This window comes from Vidua macroura, chromosome 17 (assembly GCF_024509145.1).
Source record: "Vidua macroura isolate BioBank_ID:100142 chromosome 17, ASM2450914v1, whole genome shotgun sequence".
Taxonomy (NCBI): domain Eukaryota; kingdom Metazoa; phylum Chordata; class Aves; order Passeriformes; family Viduidae; genus Vidua; species Vidua macroura.
In genome coordinates, this window is record NC_071587.1 from 8,865,287 (window position 1) to 8,882,452 (window position 17,166).

The following is a 17,166-nucleotide window of genomic DNA, read 5'->3' on the forward strand; positions in this document are numbered from 1 at the left end:
CAACTGAACAAGCAAGATCTTCCCTGGTTCTGCAAAGAGTATAAAGGAGTGAGTTTTCCTTAGTGAGCAACTCAGTGATGCTCAGCAACTGGCACATGGGCATGGCAGCTGTCAGCAAAACAATTGGCTCTGGGCAGGTAAAAGTTGGCAGGAGATAAGAATAGAAAGTCAAAACAACAGGATGCTGAAAATCTTGTAAGAGGAATAATGACTTCAGTGAAAATCCTTCCATCTTAAAGCTTCAAAAAGCATTTTTACAAAAATGTCCTGATTTTGATCAGTCTGATCTTCCTAAATAGCATTTTATAATCAGAATTAGGAGTTGAGGAGACAGTAAAGAAGGCTTAGCAGAGGATTTTTCATTGTGACCTTAGTACGTCTTCTTTGCTGTGCTGTGGTTTGGAAGGAGGCCCCGAGCTCCAGCTGCAGCCTGGGGAGACTCTGTTGACCTAAACACTGCCCCAAAGCTGCTGTAGGACTGACCCAGAACCAGAATCTGGAGGGAACTGCGTAAAATACTTCCCACTAGAAAACACTTGAAGCTTGATGGTGATGCACAGTTCCCAGTTCAGACCACAGGCAGTGCCAGCAGTGACCAGTTTGCTGCCTGCTCTGCACAGAACTCTTGGCTGTGAGTGAGAGAGCTGTGGGATGAACAGGCTGATGGCTTTTTGGGGCACACAGAACTTTCCATCTCTACTGCTTTATCCACACTAGAGAGTGAAATTTCCTAGAGAAATACCTGGAGAGTGGGAAGGATGAAGAGCAAAACATTTCCTGCCAGTGGATGCTGTGCTTGTCACAAACACATGAGTTACATCTTGTAGGAGTCCTTGCTGTCAATCCACAGGGATTCCAGGCTGAGATCAGCTCAGCTCTGTCATTTGCCAGGGGAGTGAGGACCAGACTGTGCACCACACTTCCAGAGCTGGAGACAAGTGGGTTGAATCACATCCAGAGACAGGATGAGGAATGGGTTGTGTTTTGTCTTGCCATGCACAGCAGATATCCTAATTTAAAGCTGTGCTGTCTTCCCAGATTCTGCTTCTTCCTCTGAGAAGACCCATCCATTTTGATCCTGTCCCTTCCACCCATCCCTCTAAAGATCTCCACTGCTGGAGTAATTGGCACTATTAGATCAGCCTTCGATGTGATGAGAAGTGGATTTTTGCAGTCAACATGCCAAATTAAAGTGCCACAAATAAAAGATCAATGACTTCTTTCCTGGAGAAGAAATTAAGCTAAAATCTTTTCATGTTATGGGCTGAGTGTACAAAGCTAAAGAGGTAGAAGATGGAAATGAGACTGTCTCCTGAGAGGAGTAAATTTTGTCAATTTAGCAAATTAGAGAGAATATGCTTTCACCTTTGAAGTAGTCAGGTACGAAAATGATGCCATTTCGATTAGGCAGGCCTGGGATGGGAATTGCTCCCATGGGCTTTGACAGATCTATTCACACAAGGGCCCATTTGCTGGTGCCAGGGCCTGGAGAGAGAGCTGGTCAAGGACAATTTCTCTGCCTGATTTTACAGCGTGTTTGACAGAGCTTTCCATTCTCTTTGCATCCCTGTGCATGGTGTCCTGGACGAGAGCATCCTGGCACACGCTGCCTGCGTGGTGGCACCGAGGTGGCTCTGCACGAGGCACCCGGGCCTGCAAGGGCCCTGTGCCCTCAGCCAAAGCTGTGGCAGGTTAGAGAGAATTTAATGAGTTATTCAGCAGCATCAAAGGCCCTGTGAGAAGTAATTAGTGCTGTGAGATAAAATCAGAGGGTTTAATGCTTTTTGGCAGAGGATCAGGTGCTGCTGCAGAAACTCCCACCCGGAGTGTGGCAGCCCAAGGCACCAGGGAGAGGGATGAGGCCCCACCCGACTTTTTGTCCAAAATCAGCCCAAAACACATTCCCTCCTAATGCAAGGAACTTCTTTTTGGTGCCTTCTGCCAGAAACAGGGCAAAAATTGGGAGAGGGGGAACACCAGCCCTGAAATGCTGGGGAAATAGAGCTCTGTTCCACAGGGATGCTGTGGAGGGGGCTGGAGGCAGCGTGTGCCAACTGGTGAGTCCCTTCTGCATCTGCTAACGTGCTCTTGATTTTATTTAATTAATTAGCAGCAGGGGGAGAACGTGTAATCAGAGTTGTGCTGCTGGAGTAACAGGAAACAAGACGTTCTCTCGGTGCTGGAGCTGCTCTCAGGTGCTCGTGGCTGTGCTCGCCACGGTAACGGGGCAGTGACTCAGAGGAGGAGCAGGAGCAGCTGCTGGCACCCTGCCTGCTCTGCACTCGGATTTGCTGCTCCCAAGCACGGACCTCAGGTCCCTGCAGCACCTTTCCATCCAGGAATGGTGTGGAAAAGGGTGCTGAGCGCCCGGGATGTGATGAGATAAATTTTCCCCATCATATTTCCTCCCCTAGTGAGATGATGTGCTGGGATCCCTCTCAGTGGGGCTTGTTACTAAGTAAAACATTAAGGTTTTTTTTTTTTTATGCCTTTTGGCCCTGATTTTTTGGCACTAAAGCCTGTGCTGTATTGAAAAGGTGTGATCAATCCTGCCACTTTCTCAGGAGCTGCTCAGATACCTGAAGTTAAGCAGGTTGATATTTCCCAGGTACCTTCAGCTGTAATTGCAATGTAAGATACTGTCTTCCTTTTCAGTCTCATGGAAATTATCTATTATTTGATTTCTGGTACCTCCTCAGTTTGGTTAATTCCTGCTAGTTCCCTTCATGTCCCCTTGAATACTAAAAAGAGACTAATGCTAAATACTTGACAGAATCAGAAAAATCTTTTCTTTTTTTTTTTTTTTTTTTTTTTTTTTTTTTTTTTTTTTGCTAACTGTGCTGCCGCTATCTGACTGCCAAGCTCACAAAGGAGCCCCAAGAAATCAGCCAGCCAAGCAGATAAGGAAACAGATATTGTAGAGCACAAAGGTTTAATAAATACAGAGAGCTTGAAAGAAAAATGGTTTGCAAAATGGTGGGAAGCTGCTACGGTTAAAAGAAAGGGGATTTGGAATGGGATTACAAAGGGGAAACCCTTTTCTGAAGAGAAATAAAATACTTTGTGCTCTGAAAAGATCTTAATTAATTCAGGGCAATTATAGAGAAGGAATAAGAATTTGCATTAGGTAAATGGGAAGCCCTTACAGCCAGTGGACTCTCTGCAGAACCCATTGCAAAGTTGTGCCCGGTGCATTTGGGCTCTGATTTTTTTCATTGTTTTCTGTCCCTGTCACATGAGGAATAACAGGGCAGAGCTCCAACTGAGGAATGCATTTAACAAACTGTGGTAGGTAGGACTTGCAGGGTCTAGCTGGCTGCTGACCCTCATGGTGGCTTTGCTCCCCATTCTGTGTAATTGAGCTTCTTTCTGGCCTGTTAGAAAAGAGACAATCTTTAATTAAAATGCAGTTAGCTCCAGCCTCATTAGCCCGGATCGGATTTCACTGTGCCCGGGAACGCAGGCAGAGGTGGGACTTGTACTTGTTTCATTACAAAAGCAAAATGCCACCGGGTGGTCGCTCTGGGTACAGACAGTGCCTTACACTCCAGCGTTTGTCCTCGTGGAATGCGAAACCGTCCCCCAGATCCATCCCAATGACTCCATCAGCCACCCTGCCAGCCCAGACAGGGCAGGATCTCTGTCCACCCTTTGCCCTGGCACTGCTGATCCCTCCTGGCGATGCCCTCCCCTTCTCCCGGCAGCCTGGGAGGGATGCAGGGCTGGTCTCAGAGAACCACAGGGCTTGAGGGTTCCTGTGTCATTTCCTTGTGTTGATAAAAATTAATGAACCATGCAGCTCTTGTCTTTCTGTTATTGAACTCTGGCTGCTTGCTGGAATTGGTGAAGGACGTGGAGCTGCTGGAGCCAGTCCAGAGGAGGCTGTGAAGATCAAAGGGCTGGAGCAGCTCTGCTCTGGAGACAGGCTGAGAGAGCTGGGACAGCTCAGCTTGGAGAAGAGCAAGCTCCAGGGAGACCTTTGAGCTCCTTCCAATGCCTGAAGGTGCTCGAGAAGACCTGGAGAGGAACTTTGGACAAGGGTCTGGAGTGACAGAACAAGGGGGAATGGGTTCAGCCAGCCTGACAGAGGGCAGGTTTAGATGGATATTGGGAAGAAATTATTTTCTGTGAGGTTGGTAAGGCCCTGGTACAGGCTGCCCAGAGAAACTGTGGCTGCCCCATCCCTGGAGGTGTTCCAGGCCAATTGGACAGGGCTTGGAGCAACCTGGCATAGTGGAAGGCAGGGGGGATGGAATGAGATGGTCATTAAGGTCCTTATTAACTGAAACCATTCTAGGATTCTGTGACTGGGCTGCTGAACTCAGCCAAAAGAAGAACTACATTGCCGAGGTTAAGTGAGAAAGGGGATTAAAACCACCTTTAAATCCCTTCCAACATCAATTAAGATTGTTCTGATAAAGACCCGGGCAGTGCTTAAACAGCTGCTGAATGCTGTTCTGGGCTCTATCTCTGGTATGGTCACAAAGGAGCCTTTGTTGTTCTTCAGTTGTGGCTGAAATCTAAATCTCAGCCCGTGCAGGTCAGAGGCTGACATGTGCTGGCACTGGGGCCACTGTGTGGACTTGTTTTCAAAAAAATGGGAGCTTCAGAGGAGAGGTTCCTGAACACAGTAACTCTACCTCCACCCGGAACTGAGGTATCTGCCCAGGGATTTCATATTCACCGACTGGGAAGGAAATCTAATCAGGGCTTGCTAATTTTCATGAAGTTAAACACCTGGGATTTGCTTCAGACTTGCATTTTCCTGGGATAATTCAACACAAACGCTGTATATTTATATACAGGCACTTGACTTTTCTGTTGTTTGATGAAACTACAATTTGTCTTCCTCTTGTGGTTCCTGCAATCCTTCCTCTCCTGTGGTTTGCAGTTGAATTACCAACCTCTACCCCAGGAATATTCATCTGTTATGTTTTGGATGTTGTTCTTCAAAGGAAAGCAAACAATGCTAGTTTAAGGCAGCCCTCTTCCCAGGCAGATTTTATTGGAACCAAGTCCTGCCTCAAACCAGAATCCAATCTCATCTCCATTGTTGTGTACGTCTATTATTTTTCTCATAATTGCTTTTCCATTTCTTATTATTATGCAACTCAGTCTTGAGCAACATCATTCATAACTACGCAGAAGTCACATACTGCTGCTTTTCTATTCATATCTGCTTGTTACCTAATCCCAACCAGCTCTCTATTGAACATCTGCTTTTACCTGGGCTGACAGGTGTATTTTTTAGCAGCAAATATTGCAAATCAGGGATGCGGAATTTTTCTTACTCTGTGAATCTAATCAAGGTCCTTTTCCAATGTGACACTGAACATGTGAATTCTCCCTTTCTCCCAACAACCCCCAGTGCTGTTTTTGGCTGAGATAAAACAGACAGTGCTGTTTGGAGTCACTCCCCACCTGTTTTTCCATCTCATCCAGTGGCCGGGGGTAAAAACTGAAGCAGTGAGCTGTATCCTAACCAGGGAGGTGGGGGTAGAAAGATGCTTTGAAAGGGGATAAAACTTGCTGCCAGGCTTTCCTCTGTGAGCAAGTCCAATTTCTTTCTCTCTTTTTAATTTTTTTTTTCTTTTGGTGCTGTGTTATTCCTCCGTGGGCAGGAGGCTGCAGGCATTTCAATTTTTTCCAATTCTTGTTTCAAAAGGGCCCAAAATATGTTCTCTTCTCAGAGGCAGTAAACAGCAAGTGCACAATGCAGCTTCTCTAAGCCTCTCTTCTCCTGTCTCAGGGAGAAAGGAATTCTCCAAGCCCTAGAGCCTGACTCACTCGCTGTGTGAGCATGAATTAACCAGGAATGTTCGAGAATTATTCCTGAATAATTCATGAACCTGAATTAATCATGCATTTTCATGAATTATTCATGAATAACTCATGGAAATGCAAGGTTTATTCATGCTCCAAAAAACCCAAGGCTTTTTCTCTTCTCTTCTGCTCTCTCTCCCTGTAAGAAACAGACCTGAAACAAGCTAAGGAAAAAAATAATATATGTATATGGGAAAAGAACAGGAATAATAATGCTGAAACAAAACAACCAGGACAAAAGAAAGCAAAAGCTCTTTTTTTCCTTTGCAGTGGGGACAGCAGGTGGGAGCTTTCCAAGCCAGACAAAGGAGACCTGACAAGGACCTGTGGTGAAGGAACAAGCCCAAGGCAAGGAAGTGTCCGGTCACCTCCTCTCCTGGAACAGGCAGCAGAGCCCTGGAGAGACAGGAGACATCTTGCAAGACTCAACACCTGGAGCAGTGCTAACCAGGCAAGGAGCAGCTCTGTTGCTATCAGGATTGTGATCTCTCTCTTTTTTTCTCTCTCTGTTTTTGTGTTTGTGTAGTTTTGTTGCATTCTTAAGGGTAAATGAACAACTGGTTTGGGGAAGGAAGATCAGTGTGTTTTCTTTAAATGTTAAAGGAAAACCCCTCTAGAGAGCTGTTTGGGCTGGGATTGTTTGCTGTCTGGAATGTGGAGCTCTGTTTCTGAGAGGGAGAGGGCTCAGCTATGCATTTATCCCAGTTTCTGCTCTGTAGCCTTCCCTGTGTTTGGGAGAGGGCTGGGGGCATCTGCCTGTTTCAGGGAAGGGATGTGGGGAGACATGCACACAGATCATTTGTACATGGTGCTTCCTGATAAAAAAATCAATGCCAGGGTGTGTATCAGTCAGGAGAAAAGGGCTGGAGAAAACCAGGTGTGAGACTGTGCCAGCAGGGCAGACTGGCAGGTTTGGGGAGAGTTACAGTTCCTGCAGGGAGCTTTGCCGCAGCTGATGGTGGCTGAGATAGGGAAGGAGAAAGTTCTCCAGGGTGAACTTGAACCTTCCAAGTGAGAGGAATCAAATCCAGGCAGGACTTTAATGGGGGTGTGGAGAAAAAACAAGAAACTGGAATAAATTGGGTCCTAGCTGCCTTTTCTGCCAGCTCCAACTCTCCTCTGCCTGCTCCAGCTTCCTCCCATCTTCTTTGGACACTGTGGCCATTCTTCACCTGGTGCCCAGCACATGGGCTCAGCCCTGTCCCCAGAACCCTTCTGCCAAATCCTGCTGCCGAGCAGAGCAAGCAGGACTGGGGTGATGCTGCCAGGGCCCTTAGGAGCTGGAAAGAAGCTGCTCCTGAGCTCAGCAGCCCTCGGCTCCTCAGCTGCTCCTCTGGCACGGGAGATTTTGGAAATCACCACCAGCCTGGCTCTCCAGTTTCACCAGTGATGGAAGCCTGCAGCTCCAGGGGCAGAAGGGGAAAGCTCAGTGGGCAGAGCCGTGGGCCTGGACTTAGGATCCAGCTCCTTGCAGTGTTGTTGCTTGACTGCCTTAAACATATTTATCACTGGTCTGTGCCTCAGTTTCCCCATGGGTGAAATGAAGGGAATTTTCTTTTCTCCTTATCAAAGCATTTTGATGCTTACTGGGGGAAATAATTGTGCAGGCAAGGGAACAATCATTTCCTGGATTACTCCTGGGTCTTTTTGAGTCTCTTCTCTGCACTGCCTTGATATCACACAGACACAGCCCTGCACTGGAGCAAACTGCTGGAGATCCACAGAAGTCATTTGAGCTGTAATGGTTCACAGGGGCAGAGGAACCAGCCTGTGTCTACTCAGTGGCTTGTTCAGCATCTGCTCAAAGTGTCAGCTGTGAGGGCTGGCCCTGCCTGATCCCAGAGACCTGGCATGGCTGTCACTGCAAAGGACACTTGGATGCACTGAAGGCATGTGGTGCTGCGTTCAGTCAGACCCAAGACAGCCTCCTAGCAAAGGGCATTAGGATGAGGCAAGCTCAGAAGGGTGGGAATGGGAACAGAGAAATAACTGGTAGAGAAAATGCAAGGTCAGGTATTTTATATTTGCAGGTTGTCCTGGCCTGGGTAAAGCACAGCTTGTGAACACTCCCACCCACAGGAGAGCCCAAACCCCTGTGGTGACATTCCCACACTGTCCCTCTGCTCCAGGTGGGCAGCCCTGATGTCAGCCAAGCTCTACGTGCTCATCAGCTGGCCAGACGGCAGCCGGGTCATCAACATCGAGAACATCAAGGAGCCCCGCAAGCCCTTCCACCTCTACACCTTGGGGGAGCAGGTCCTGGCCCGCTGCCCTGGATTCAGTGGGCTGTACTGGGGTGTGGTGGAAGGCATAAGTGGTAAGTGACACCTCTCTGGCCTGGGTTTGCAATTTGAGGCTGCTTAGGAGCAGAAGGAGTTTAGTGCTGAAAGATCTTCTCTTCCTACAGAGCATAAAGGTGTTTTGGAAAAGAAGCTACTGGAAGATCGACAGCTCCTGGAGAAGTTAAGTGAGTAAGGGCTTTTGAAAATTGCACCTTTCAACTTCCATGGGCCTTTTTGGGTGGGAGGATGCTGAACATGTTGTAGTCCCATCATAAATTTCACATCATTGCAATCAGTGTACAAAGCACTGAGTGGGAGTGGAAGATACACACATTGCTGCCCCATTGCTCATCCTGAGTATCTCCCTTCCTTTCAGAAGAAGAACCAGCTGTCCACAGCATGATGCCGTCCCCACCAAAAAAATCCAGGAAAACCTTTCCAAAATGGACCTCAGGGAATGCATCCAGGAAATACCCCAGTGACAGGACCTGTCCTGCAAAGCCAGTGCTGAGGGTGGCTGAGGCCAGCCTGCCCCATGATGCCAGCAGCTCCTCCATCAAGGACAGGCGTGTCCTGGGAAGCGTGGCAGGGAGCCCCTGCTTGCTGGCAGCTCCCCCACACCCAGCCAGTGCCTTCACACCTCCATCCACCTTCATCACCATGGCCATGCCAGGGCCAGGGACTTCCCAGAGTGAAGAGGACAGGGCTGGTCCAGCTGCCAGAGGTAACCTTGGGTCTGGCTCTGCTTCCTGGTCCTGAGTGACAGGGTGGGATGGGGATGTGCAGAGCAGCCAGAAAAACTCTGCTTTGCACTGGGGCTGTATGGGCTTTGTCTCAGGGCTGCAGAGGTTAGAGATGGCATTTCCTGGTCCTTTCCACCTGGGAGATCTGTTCCAGGAAGGCTGTCTAAAGGGAGATGCCTGTATGTAGTGTATGGTCTCTGCTCTGTCAGGCATCAGCTCTTTCCTGGGCTAGCAATTCTCTCCCCACAAGCCAAAAGGCAATCTGAATGAATGAATGCCTGAATAACTGAAATTCCCAAAAGCCCTGTGTCTCCATTAGTCAAACCTTCTCAGATTTGCCTATTTCCCTTTTTTTCCACCCACTACTACACCCATTAAATGCACTTATGAAAATATGCTAGTGTCTTATTTACCGCTGACTAACAGCAGCATCCAGAGACAAGTTGGCTCTGCTTGCCTTGCCCCCACTCACCATATCATTTGCACTTGGAACAGAAGCCCTTGAGATGCCACCTTTTTCTAATAACAAATCCCCACTGATCAGTCCTGGAGAGCCTGTCTGGATCACTGTTATGCAAATGGAATAACGTGTTACCATGCAGTCTAGCAGGGGTGCTTAGATAATCTGTTCTGGAGAAAGAGGGCTTCAGGACCTTTTCAACAGCTGATTCTTCAGCTTGTCTCCCACCCCTGCTGCAGATTATGTTGCCCTTCCAATGAAGAGGAAGTCAGATGGCATCTTGTCCCCGTGCCAGCAGCAGATCTGTCTGAACAGGTAACACCTGAAAGCACAGTAAGGAGCCTGGATGTTCCACACCACACATACTGATTTCTGTCCACACTGTCTCCATTCTCTGGCAGTGCTTGCTTTGAATAGATGCTCATGGAGGTTAAACCCAAAGCACAGAAGATAACAGGAGTTTGTGTGGGCACATACAGCAGAGAAATGAGCCTGTGCTCTGAAGTCCTGATTCCATGGCGGGTCAGTGGGAGGTCCCCCATATCTGTGTGCCAGGGGGATGCAGAGGAGTTTGTCCACATCGAGAACCCCTCATGTTCCCTCTCAGTCTATTTTATTCTTGTTGCAAATGAAACCAGAATTGACTTTGCTTTGAATTCCAGATAATTCTCCTCAGGAATGAATTTGAATATGAGCACAAAGCTGTTTGTGGCAGTGCTGTTTAACTTGCTTGTTTCTTCCAGCCGTGAGGAGCAAAAGATTGATGCTTTGCAAGAGATGGATGGCTTCGAGAGGGTTCACAAAAATTTCAGTCCTGATGAGGTGGAAAGGTAATTAGCAAAAGAAGGCTCTTGTTCCTAACTGTGTTCTCCTTCTCACTACAAAAGTGAGCAGTGAGATCACAGATGGGTGACAAAGTGGGGCAATTTTAAACTCCAAAGTTACTGAGTCTCTTTACAATCAAACCAGGTGTTTCTGATTGTAGGGCTTGGATTTAGAGATGCAAGAAGGCTCTAAAACAGTGCAGAAACTACAAAGCTCTTGCCTATAACAATCAAAACATGGTTGTGTGTTCCTTGTTTTATTGCTCATTACTTTGATGGCCAGTATCCAGTGATAAAGTGATGCTAGGGACAGTTTTCTTGCAAAGAAATGTGTGCCAAAAAAATTCAAGTTATGGTTCTTGTATTGTCATTTCCCACAAGTCTGTTGTTTAATACCACAAATATGTGTGTCCTGGGACTGCAAGACAAGCTTTATGTCTTTCCTTACAACTAAGAAGAAAATTGAGCATCAAAGTCTCCATGTATGCATGCCAAGGGGGAGTTGAGGGTTAAACTGAACATTCCTGAGCACTGAAAAGTCCAGACCATGACATTTTTCTCTCCTGCCTTACTCCTCACCCAGGAATAGCTGGAAGGGCTGATAGTCTGTCAGAGGAGTTCTCCTGCCCTGCCCTCACTGCTTGGGTGGATGAGTGACATCCACAGTGAGGACATGGTGTCTTGCCTTTACATAAGCAACTTTAATTTTTCAGGGTGGATAAGATGAAGCATCTGGAAAGGATGGTGTTGGACCTCCAACAGGATGTCCTCTCTTTGAAGAAGAAGGTGCAGAGGCTGGAATCCCTGTCCTTCCAGGAGGAGCCCCACCGACAGCCATGTGAGGTGGTGGAGCTCTTCAATGGCTACACCAAGGAGCAGCTCAAAGAGACCATCAGGTTTGACCAGAAAATCAGCACAGCCTGCAAGACTCTGCTCTACAAACTCTTCACCTCTGACTACATCCAGAGCCACTCCATCACGGGGCGCAGGGGCAACACCTTCCGGGAGGCAAAGCCCATGATGGACGAACGCTGCATCAAAATCATCAGGGTGCTGCTGAAGCAGAAGTTTGGGGATCACCTCAGTGACACTGTGATCACAGAGAAGATCCAGAATGTGCAGAAAGCCCTGAGGCAGAAGTTTAAGACAGAATGTCTCTGAGGAGTGGGGGATTTGGTGTCTCCTCCTGCCATTCCCATGTGTGCCCCTGAGCAGCCTTCCCAGGAGACATGAGCCGAGCAGCTGCTGCTCAGTAGATTTCCCCCAGGGAGCCAACCCAAGTAAACCATGTGCTAAACACTGCTCAAACACTGCCAAACCTCTGCCTCCATTAACTGAGCAGGAACTGAGCCCAGCTTGGCTCGGTTTTTGCACTCTACAAGTTCCTTCCCATCCAGTCTGTGTGCAAACCTCACTGTGGGTGCATGGAATCACCTCTATGACTCTGATGGTGCTCAAAGGCTTCAGGGCTCCATTTGAGTCCAAGAATGGGTCAGAAAGGTAGGCTTGTTCCACACTTCCACATTTCCACAGAAATGTTGGCTTTGGGATAGGGAATCCAGCTGCAGACAACCTGTGTCACCCAATGTGGCTTCTCTCTCTCTGCCTCTGGTTGCCTCATTCTGCCTGTGGGACAATATTTACTCTTTCCTAACAGTGAATGTTTTATTTCCAACACTAACAGAAAAGCAGACTCATTAAAATGACTCCTTAAAACATTCAGAAAATGATAACTTGATTTTTTCCCCTTCTATTTGAATGTAGCTATATGGAGGAGTTGTCTTCCCTAACAAAAGCCTGCTGAACAAGAGAAGGAGTCACCCATGAAAGTTACATTAATTTTCCTTTCTAGATCAGATTATTTCCATACAGGAGAAATCCCTTACATTTTTATGACACAAGAGTGAGGGATGGAGGACAAAATATGGCCCAACTTTGCTTCAAAGATACACATATTGTGGACACTGCCACTGTTATTTAAATACAGTATTTTTATCCTAGATAAGAAATGCCAAGCACAACCAGACACTTTGCTGAGGGACTACAGAGAAGGTCTAGAAAGACACATCTTTTCCTAAATAATTCAGAGCTGGAGTGTGGGTGGGTTAAAATTGTTCTAAGTGTTAAAAGAATGAGATGCTGACACCAGTCCAGCACTTAACAGAAGTGCTGCAAAATACCAAACATTCCCTTTTACAGAAGCTTCTCAGACAAGGAATTGGTTTTCTCAGCTTAATTTTTAAATTATTCAGGAAAAGAAATGCCAGTGGCTTTGCATTAATCAAAACATTTGGTTTAATTTATATGTTTTGTTGTGTTTTCAAGTATTTAATTTCTTCACAGTTACATGAGAAATAATAATGCAAAATAAATGTATTGGAGAAACAAGGAGCTGTTTTGAAAGGGAAAAAAAAAGAAAGGTGTTATTCTCAGAATTTTCCTCCCCCTTCAGCCTTTTTTTTTCAGCTCATCCAGTAAAATGGGGTTAATGCTGTGATGTATTTTGGTTTTGGAGGGAGATAGGCTTGCCAATGTTTCTGGCACTATTTTCATCAGATGTTTCTAACAGTCATGTTAAATTGCAGAAGTAACAACTAAAGACATTCCTTCTATTTTGCCAGTGCAAATGCTTTTCCTAACTATTGTGCAAGCACATTGGTGATGATTTCTCCTTTGTAGGGACCTTGGCCTGAGCAGCAGCTGGAGCAGGTCTGCTGTGGTCACTTAGAGCCCAGAGTGCAGCTATTCCTGGAAAATACACTGCAACTGAGCAGAAGTGCCCCAAAACCTCCGCAGTGCAGAAACACACCTTGAAATACACCAGCCCTGCCAGAAACCTGGGACCTTCCCACCACAGGCCTTAGGCTGGAATCACTGCTCAGGGAAATGCCTTGGCAATGTTTTTAATGTTAACTTATCAGGGAGAAGATTGAGGAGGCACAAGCAGCCTTGTCCTGCAGAACCTTACAGCTCATCTTGTTCCACCCCCTGCCATGGGCAGGGACACCTTCCACTGTCCCAAGTTCCTCCAAGCCCTGCCCAACCTGGCCTTGGACACTTCCAGGGATGGGGCAGCCACAGCTGCTCTGGGCACCCTGTGCCAGTGTCTCTTTCAATCTCTCCTCCCAATGTTCATCACATCCCTCCCCAAGCTGCAGCCTGGAAAGCCAGTTCATGAATGTTATTTATTAAAATAGTGCTGCTGCTGTCCTCCCCCGCTGAGCCCCCTGTGACGAGCTGCAGATCATTACTGTGAGCGAAGGGAGAAAAAAGAGCCAGGGAATGGACTTGCTGCAGGGTGCCACGGCTCCCGAAACGCGCCGCTCTAATCACCTCCCCTAGAAGCCGATGAGCTGGGTGACCTTTCTGCTTGAAAAACCCTTCGGTGGCTCCCTCAGAGGTAACTTCCCAGCCTAACGCACTTGCTGGTATTCAGGAGTGCTCCTGGTAAACGGGCTGATGGATGCTCTGCGTCTCCATGGGCAGCACAGCCACAGCACTAATGAGCCAGCGCTCAAATGGGCCCTTCTCGGCTATAAAAGTTGTCCTCAGATATTCTCAAAGGCTTTGATATGGCAGAGAGGCTTGAAGAACGGCAACGCAGGCGGCTTTTCGTCAAACTTCATTTTTTAAAGTATTTGTGAGCCGGAGGCAGCGTTTGCAGGCTAATTGGGAGCACGGGCAGCCACCGGCGATCAAACGTCAGCGCGAGGATGCCGATGCTCTCACCTCCCTGAACTCTCCAGCTCTGGCTAATCAGCCTCGAGAGGGAGGATCACACAGCACTGGCATGTGGCATTCCCATGGGGATGTGGGCGTCAGGGCAGATAGAGGAGGAGGAGGAAGGTTTGTGCCAGAACCACTTCACTCGGGGATGTTCAAAGCCTGTGTCTCTCTCTAAGCAGTGAAGGGCAGCTCCATTGAATGGAATTAACTTCCCACTTTAAATGAATTACCAGGAAAAAGTGGACAGCACTTGCTGTTGAGATTAATTACTCTGCTGAATCTGCAGCATCTTGTTAAAAATTATGCTCCTGCTCAGCTTCTGGGTGCAGGAGGGTGTGGACAGTGAAAATGAGGGTCAAAACACAGGGGAGGTCTCCAGGCAGGTTTTGCATTTGGTTCAAAAGCAAGAGAAATGGTGCTTGTCAGCATTTGCAGAAGCAGGATGGGAATGGAATATCCAGACCTCTTGCCCTCCAGGAGGAGCTGGAGCAGCAGGGCTGACCTCAGGTTGGATTCAGCTGGGGTGTGCAGGGATCTCAAGGGCCTGTGTGGCTCTCTGAGGGCCCTTGGTCCCCAGCACCCCAAAACACTGCAATGGGGCTCTACCACACCCCCTACCACCTGGTTACACCTCTGTTGTTTCCTTAGGAACCAGCTGAAAGCTGCATGTTACTCACTGGCAGCAATACACAGATTTTCAGGGAAAGATGGGAACCTTTCCAGCCTGCTCTGTATCAAAATTTACATTTTCAGCTGGGCCAACATGCGGCTTCTCATGAGGGTTTCTTTTTTATGAAATTTCATAAAAATCATAGAATTGTTTGAGTTGGAAGGGACCACTAAAGGTCTTCTAGTTTCAACACCCTGGAATGAGCAGGGACATTATCAACTAGATCAGCCTCATCCAACCTGACTGTGACTTTTTTCAAGAATGCATCATGAGCTACTCTGGGCAACCTGTGCCAGTGTTTTTAAAAGAAAAAAATTCCAGTTGTAGAGGTGCTGCTGGCAGCATGACTTTTTGTGGGGGAAAAAACATGGCCCAAACAAGAGGGAGATTCTTTGGTGTTTAACCCCATTTATTTAAAATTAATTTCCTTGAACCCTGCCGGGAGGGTTCCATGTTCAGTACAGGCAGATTTTAATTTTCCCATTACGTGGTCTGTAGGAAACACTCACTGCTGAGTCTCTCAATGCCTGCACTGTGTGCATCCCCCAGAAACCAAAACACATTCACTTAATGAGATGCAGACTGTGAGTATCAGATAAAGGAATGATGTTAAAATGGAGCTAAATCCCTCCCTGGGTTTTAATTGAGGCTTACAAAGCCTGGCTGCCTTTCCATGAGCCCCAGACAGCCGTCACTGAGCCTGCCTGGTGTTCCAGTCTGGTTGGATGCACTTGGAAAAATCCTCTGCGCAGGAGGAGTGGTGCAGTGGGTGGTGGAAGTGTCTTTGGTTTGATATCCTCCATCAGGCAGCTGCAGGAACAGGGAGAGCTCAGCTGGAGGATGAAAGGAATACCAGAAGGACAAGCCTTGGCCTGTATGAGCTTGGAGTTGTGTGTCATTTCCTACTGTCACCCACACACAAATACTTTGTGTCACAGGAAGATTTTTTTTTTTTTCTGGTAAGTCTTTGTCTTGTTTGGTTTCGAAAAGCCAGTAAAAATAAAACAACCCACACAGAGTGTGGTCCCAGAGCTATATCTAGACAATATTTTTATAAAAGTAAGTTTTTATATCATTTTACTTTCTTCTTGAAATCATATCTGGTTTTGGTTTGGCTTTCTGTTTGTTTGGTTTTTTTTTTTTTTTTTTTTGAGAGTGCATTCCCATGCCTGAGAGATGTGGAAATATATCAGATTTTGTACTTAAAGCAGTCATTTATGTCTCTGCCTCAGTCATATTTTCATTACACTTCACTTTAACCAATATTTCTCTGTCTGCAGTACATAATTACATTATTCCAACTCATATCTTTCCATCTCTCCCACCTTTTCAGAGCTGAATGGAACTGAGGAGATCATTATTAAAACACAGAAAGCAAAGAAATAAAATTAACCAGAGCACCAGTTCTCTGTGTACTGAATACACCGAGGAAATAAAAGGGCCTTCCATAGCTCATACACTTCTAATAAAATCTGTATGTGAATTGCCTCATAAAAGCTTGGATGAATTATATTCAGAGGCCAAAAAGAGAGAAGAGGGAGAGCTTGGAGCCCTCCACCAGCAGGATGCACTCCCTGCCTTGGTGTGCACCCAACGGAAGTGCCAGGAGAGCTTTGGAATCAGGTGAGACGTTCTGCTCAGAGGATGAGCTTCAGGCCTGGATGGAACAATTGAGTCACAGGGCCACAGGCTGTTAAAGTCCTTCCCAGTGAAATATTAGTCCTGCTGAAGTTGCTGGAGCTCTTCCCGCTGCCTCCTGAGGTCTCAACCCTCACTTTGGTTCTTGCCCAAGTCGCTGGATGGTGGAGGAAGGGCCCTGCAGAGGTGTGGTGACTTCTCATCCCTGTTCTTGCCCCATTCTGATCTCCCAGGGTCCCAGGAAGGTTTTAGGATATGGACATGGCTTCCCAGTTTCATCTGTGTGCTGGAAGATGAAGGTGGTGAGGGACACGGCCCAGGTGTCCTCTTGTCACCAGCAGATTCCTGCTGTCCCAGGACACCGCTGTTCTCAGGAGATGCAGTCTGGTGACGTGCTCACCTCTAAGGATATGTTTGATGCTGTGGGCTTTTCTTTTGGCACATGGATTCAGCTGAAGCCAAGGGGACTGTGCCTAACTGAGTAATGGAGAGATTAACAGCGCAGAAAGCCAGGCCTGCACGGTGCACATTGATTGTTTCTCTTAAATATAAGCAGAGCAGCCCAGAGTGTCAAGCATCCGAGGAGAGAGGAGACTGCAGAACTGATGTACTCCTGCTAATGAATAATCGTTAAACTCCAAAGCAGTTTATTATTATTGCCATTAATTCTGGTTGTACTGTGCCTGGAGACAAGGAAGGTGGAGAAAGATGAGTTCATGACCTACATATTACAGAGTAGATTTTATCCTGGTAATATGAGAAAATCGATCATTTCTTAAGTGAGAGGACTGATAAAATCACTGACTTCTGAGGAGCAACATCATTGCTTTTATGTGTTGAACAAGCTCGCTGGGATGGGGCTGGAGAAGGGTCAAATCCCTCTTCTGGACATCCTAAGGTCAGGAGTTAGTTTGCCCTCAGTTTCCCAGAGGCAGGAGGGAAGCAGGACACACCATCAGCGTTCACACTTTCAATTATATTAGGATTTCTCCTCCATGCT

General features: G+C 47.1%; 1 protein-coding gene across 7 annotated transcripts; it reads left to right on the plus strand.

Moving 5' to 3' along the window:
* The first annotated feature begins 1,470 nt into the window (after positions 1 to 1,470).
* LOC128815894 (uncharacterized) lies at positions 1,471 to 15,932 on the plus strand. Of its 7 annotated transcripts, none has more exons than XR_008439747.1 (9): positions 1,471 to 2,057; positions 6,094 to 6,274; positions 7,953 to 8,140; positions 8,231 to 8,290; positions 8,482 to 8,829; positions 9,548 to 9,623; positions 10,052 to 10,138; positions 10,846 to 11,632; positions 15,862 to 15,932. XR_008439747.1 is itself a non-coding variant. In XM_053993003.1 (9 exons), the coding sequence occupies exons 4-9, from the start codon at positions 7,966 to 7,968 to the stop codon at positions 11,291 to 11,293; spliced, it is 1,194 nt and encodes a 397-aa protein (XP_053848978.1). In that variant the 5' UTR covers positions 1,629 to 1,691; positions 1,946 to 2,057; positions 6,094 to 6,274; positions 7,953 to 7,965; the 3' UTR covers positions 11,294 to 12,388. The 7 variants fall into 7 exon arrangements, 6 of the variants coding, with proteins under 6 accessions (XP_053848979.1, XP_053848985.1, XP_053848978.1 ...); XM_053993003.1 differs by lacking the exon at positions 15,862 to 15,932 and having other exon boundaries at positions 1,629 to 1,691; positions 1,946 to 2,057; positions 10,846 to 12,388; XM_053993004.1 differs by lacking the exon at positions 15,862 to 15,932 and having other exon boundaries at positions 1,471 to 1,691; positions 10,846 to 12,388.
* The last annotated feature ends 1,234 nt before the right edge of the window (positions 15,933 to 17,166 follow it).

What these genes read in the sequence shown, in the direction of transcription:
- LOC128815894 (XM_053993004.1), top strand. Translation starts at nt 7,966, where the DNA reads ATGTCAGCCAAGCTCTACGTGCTCATCAGCTGGCCAGACGGCAGCCGG. An exon ending in TGTGGTGGAAGGCATAAGTG is followed by an intron (nt 8,141 to 8,230) that starts GTAAGTGACACC and finishes CTCTTCCTACAG; the next exon opens with AGCATAAAGGTGTTTTGGAA. An exon ending in AGTCCTGATGAGGTGGAAAG is followed by an intron (nt 10,139 to 10,845) that starts GTAATTAGCAAA and finishes TTAATTTTTCAG; the next exon opens with GGTGGATAAGATGAAGCATC.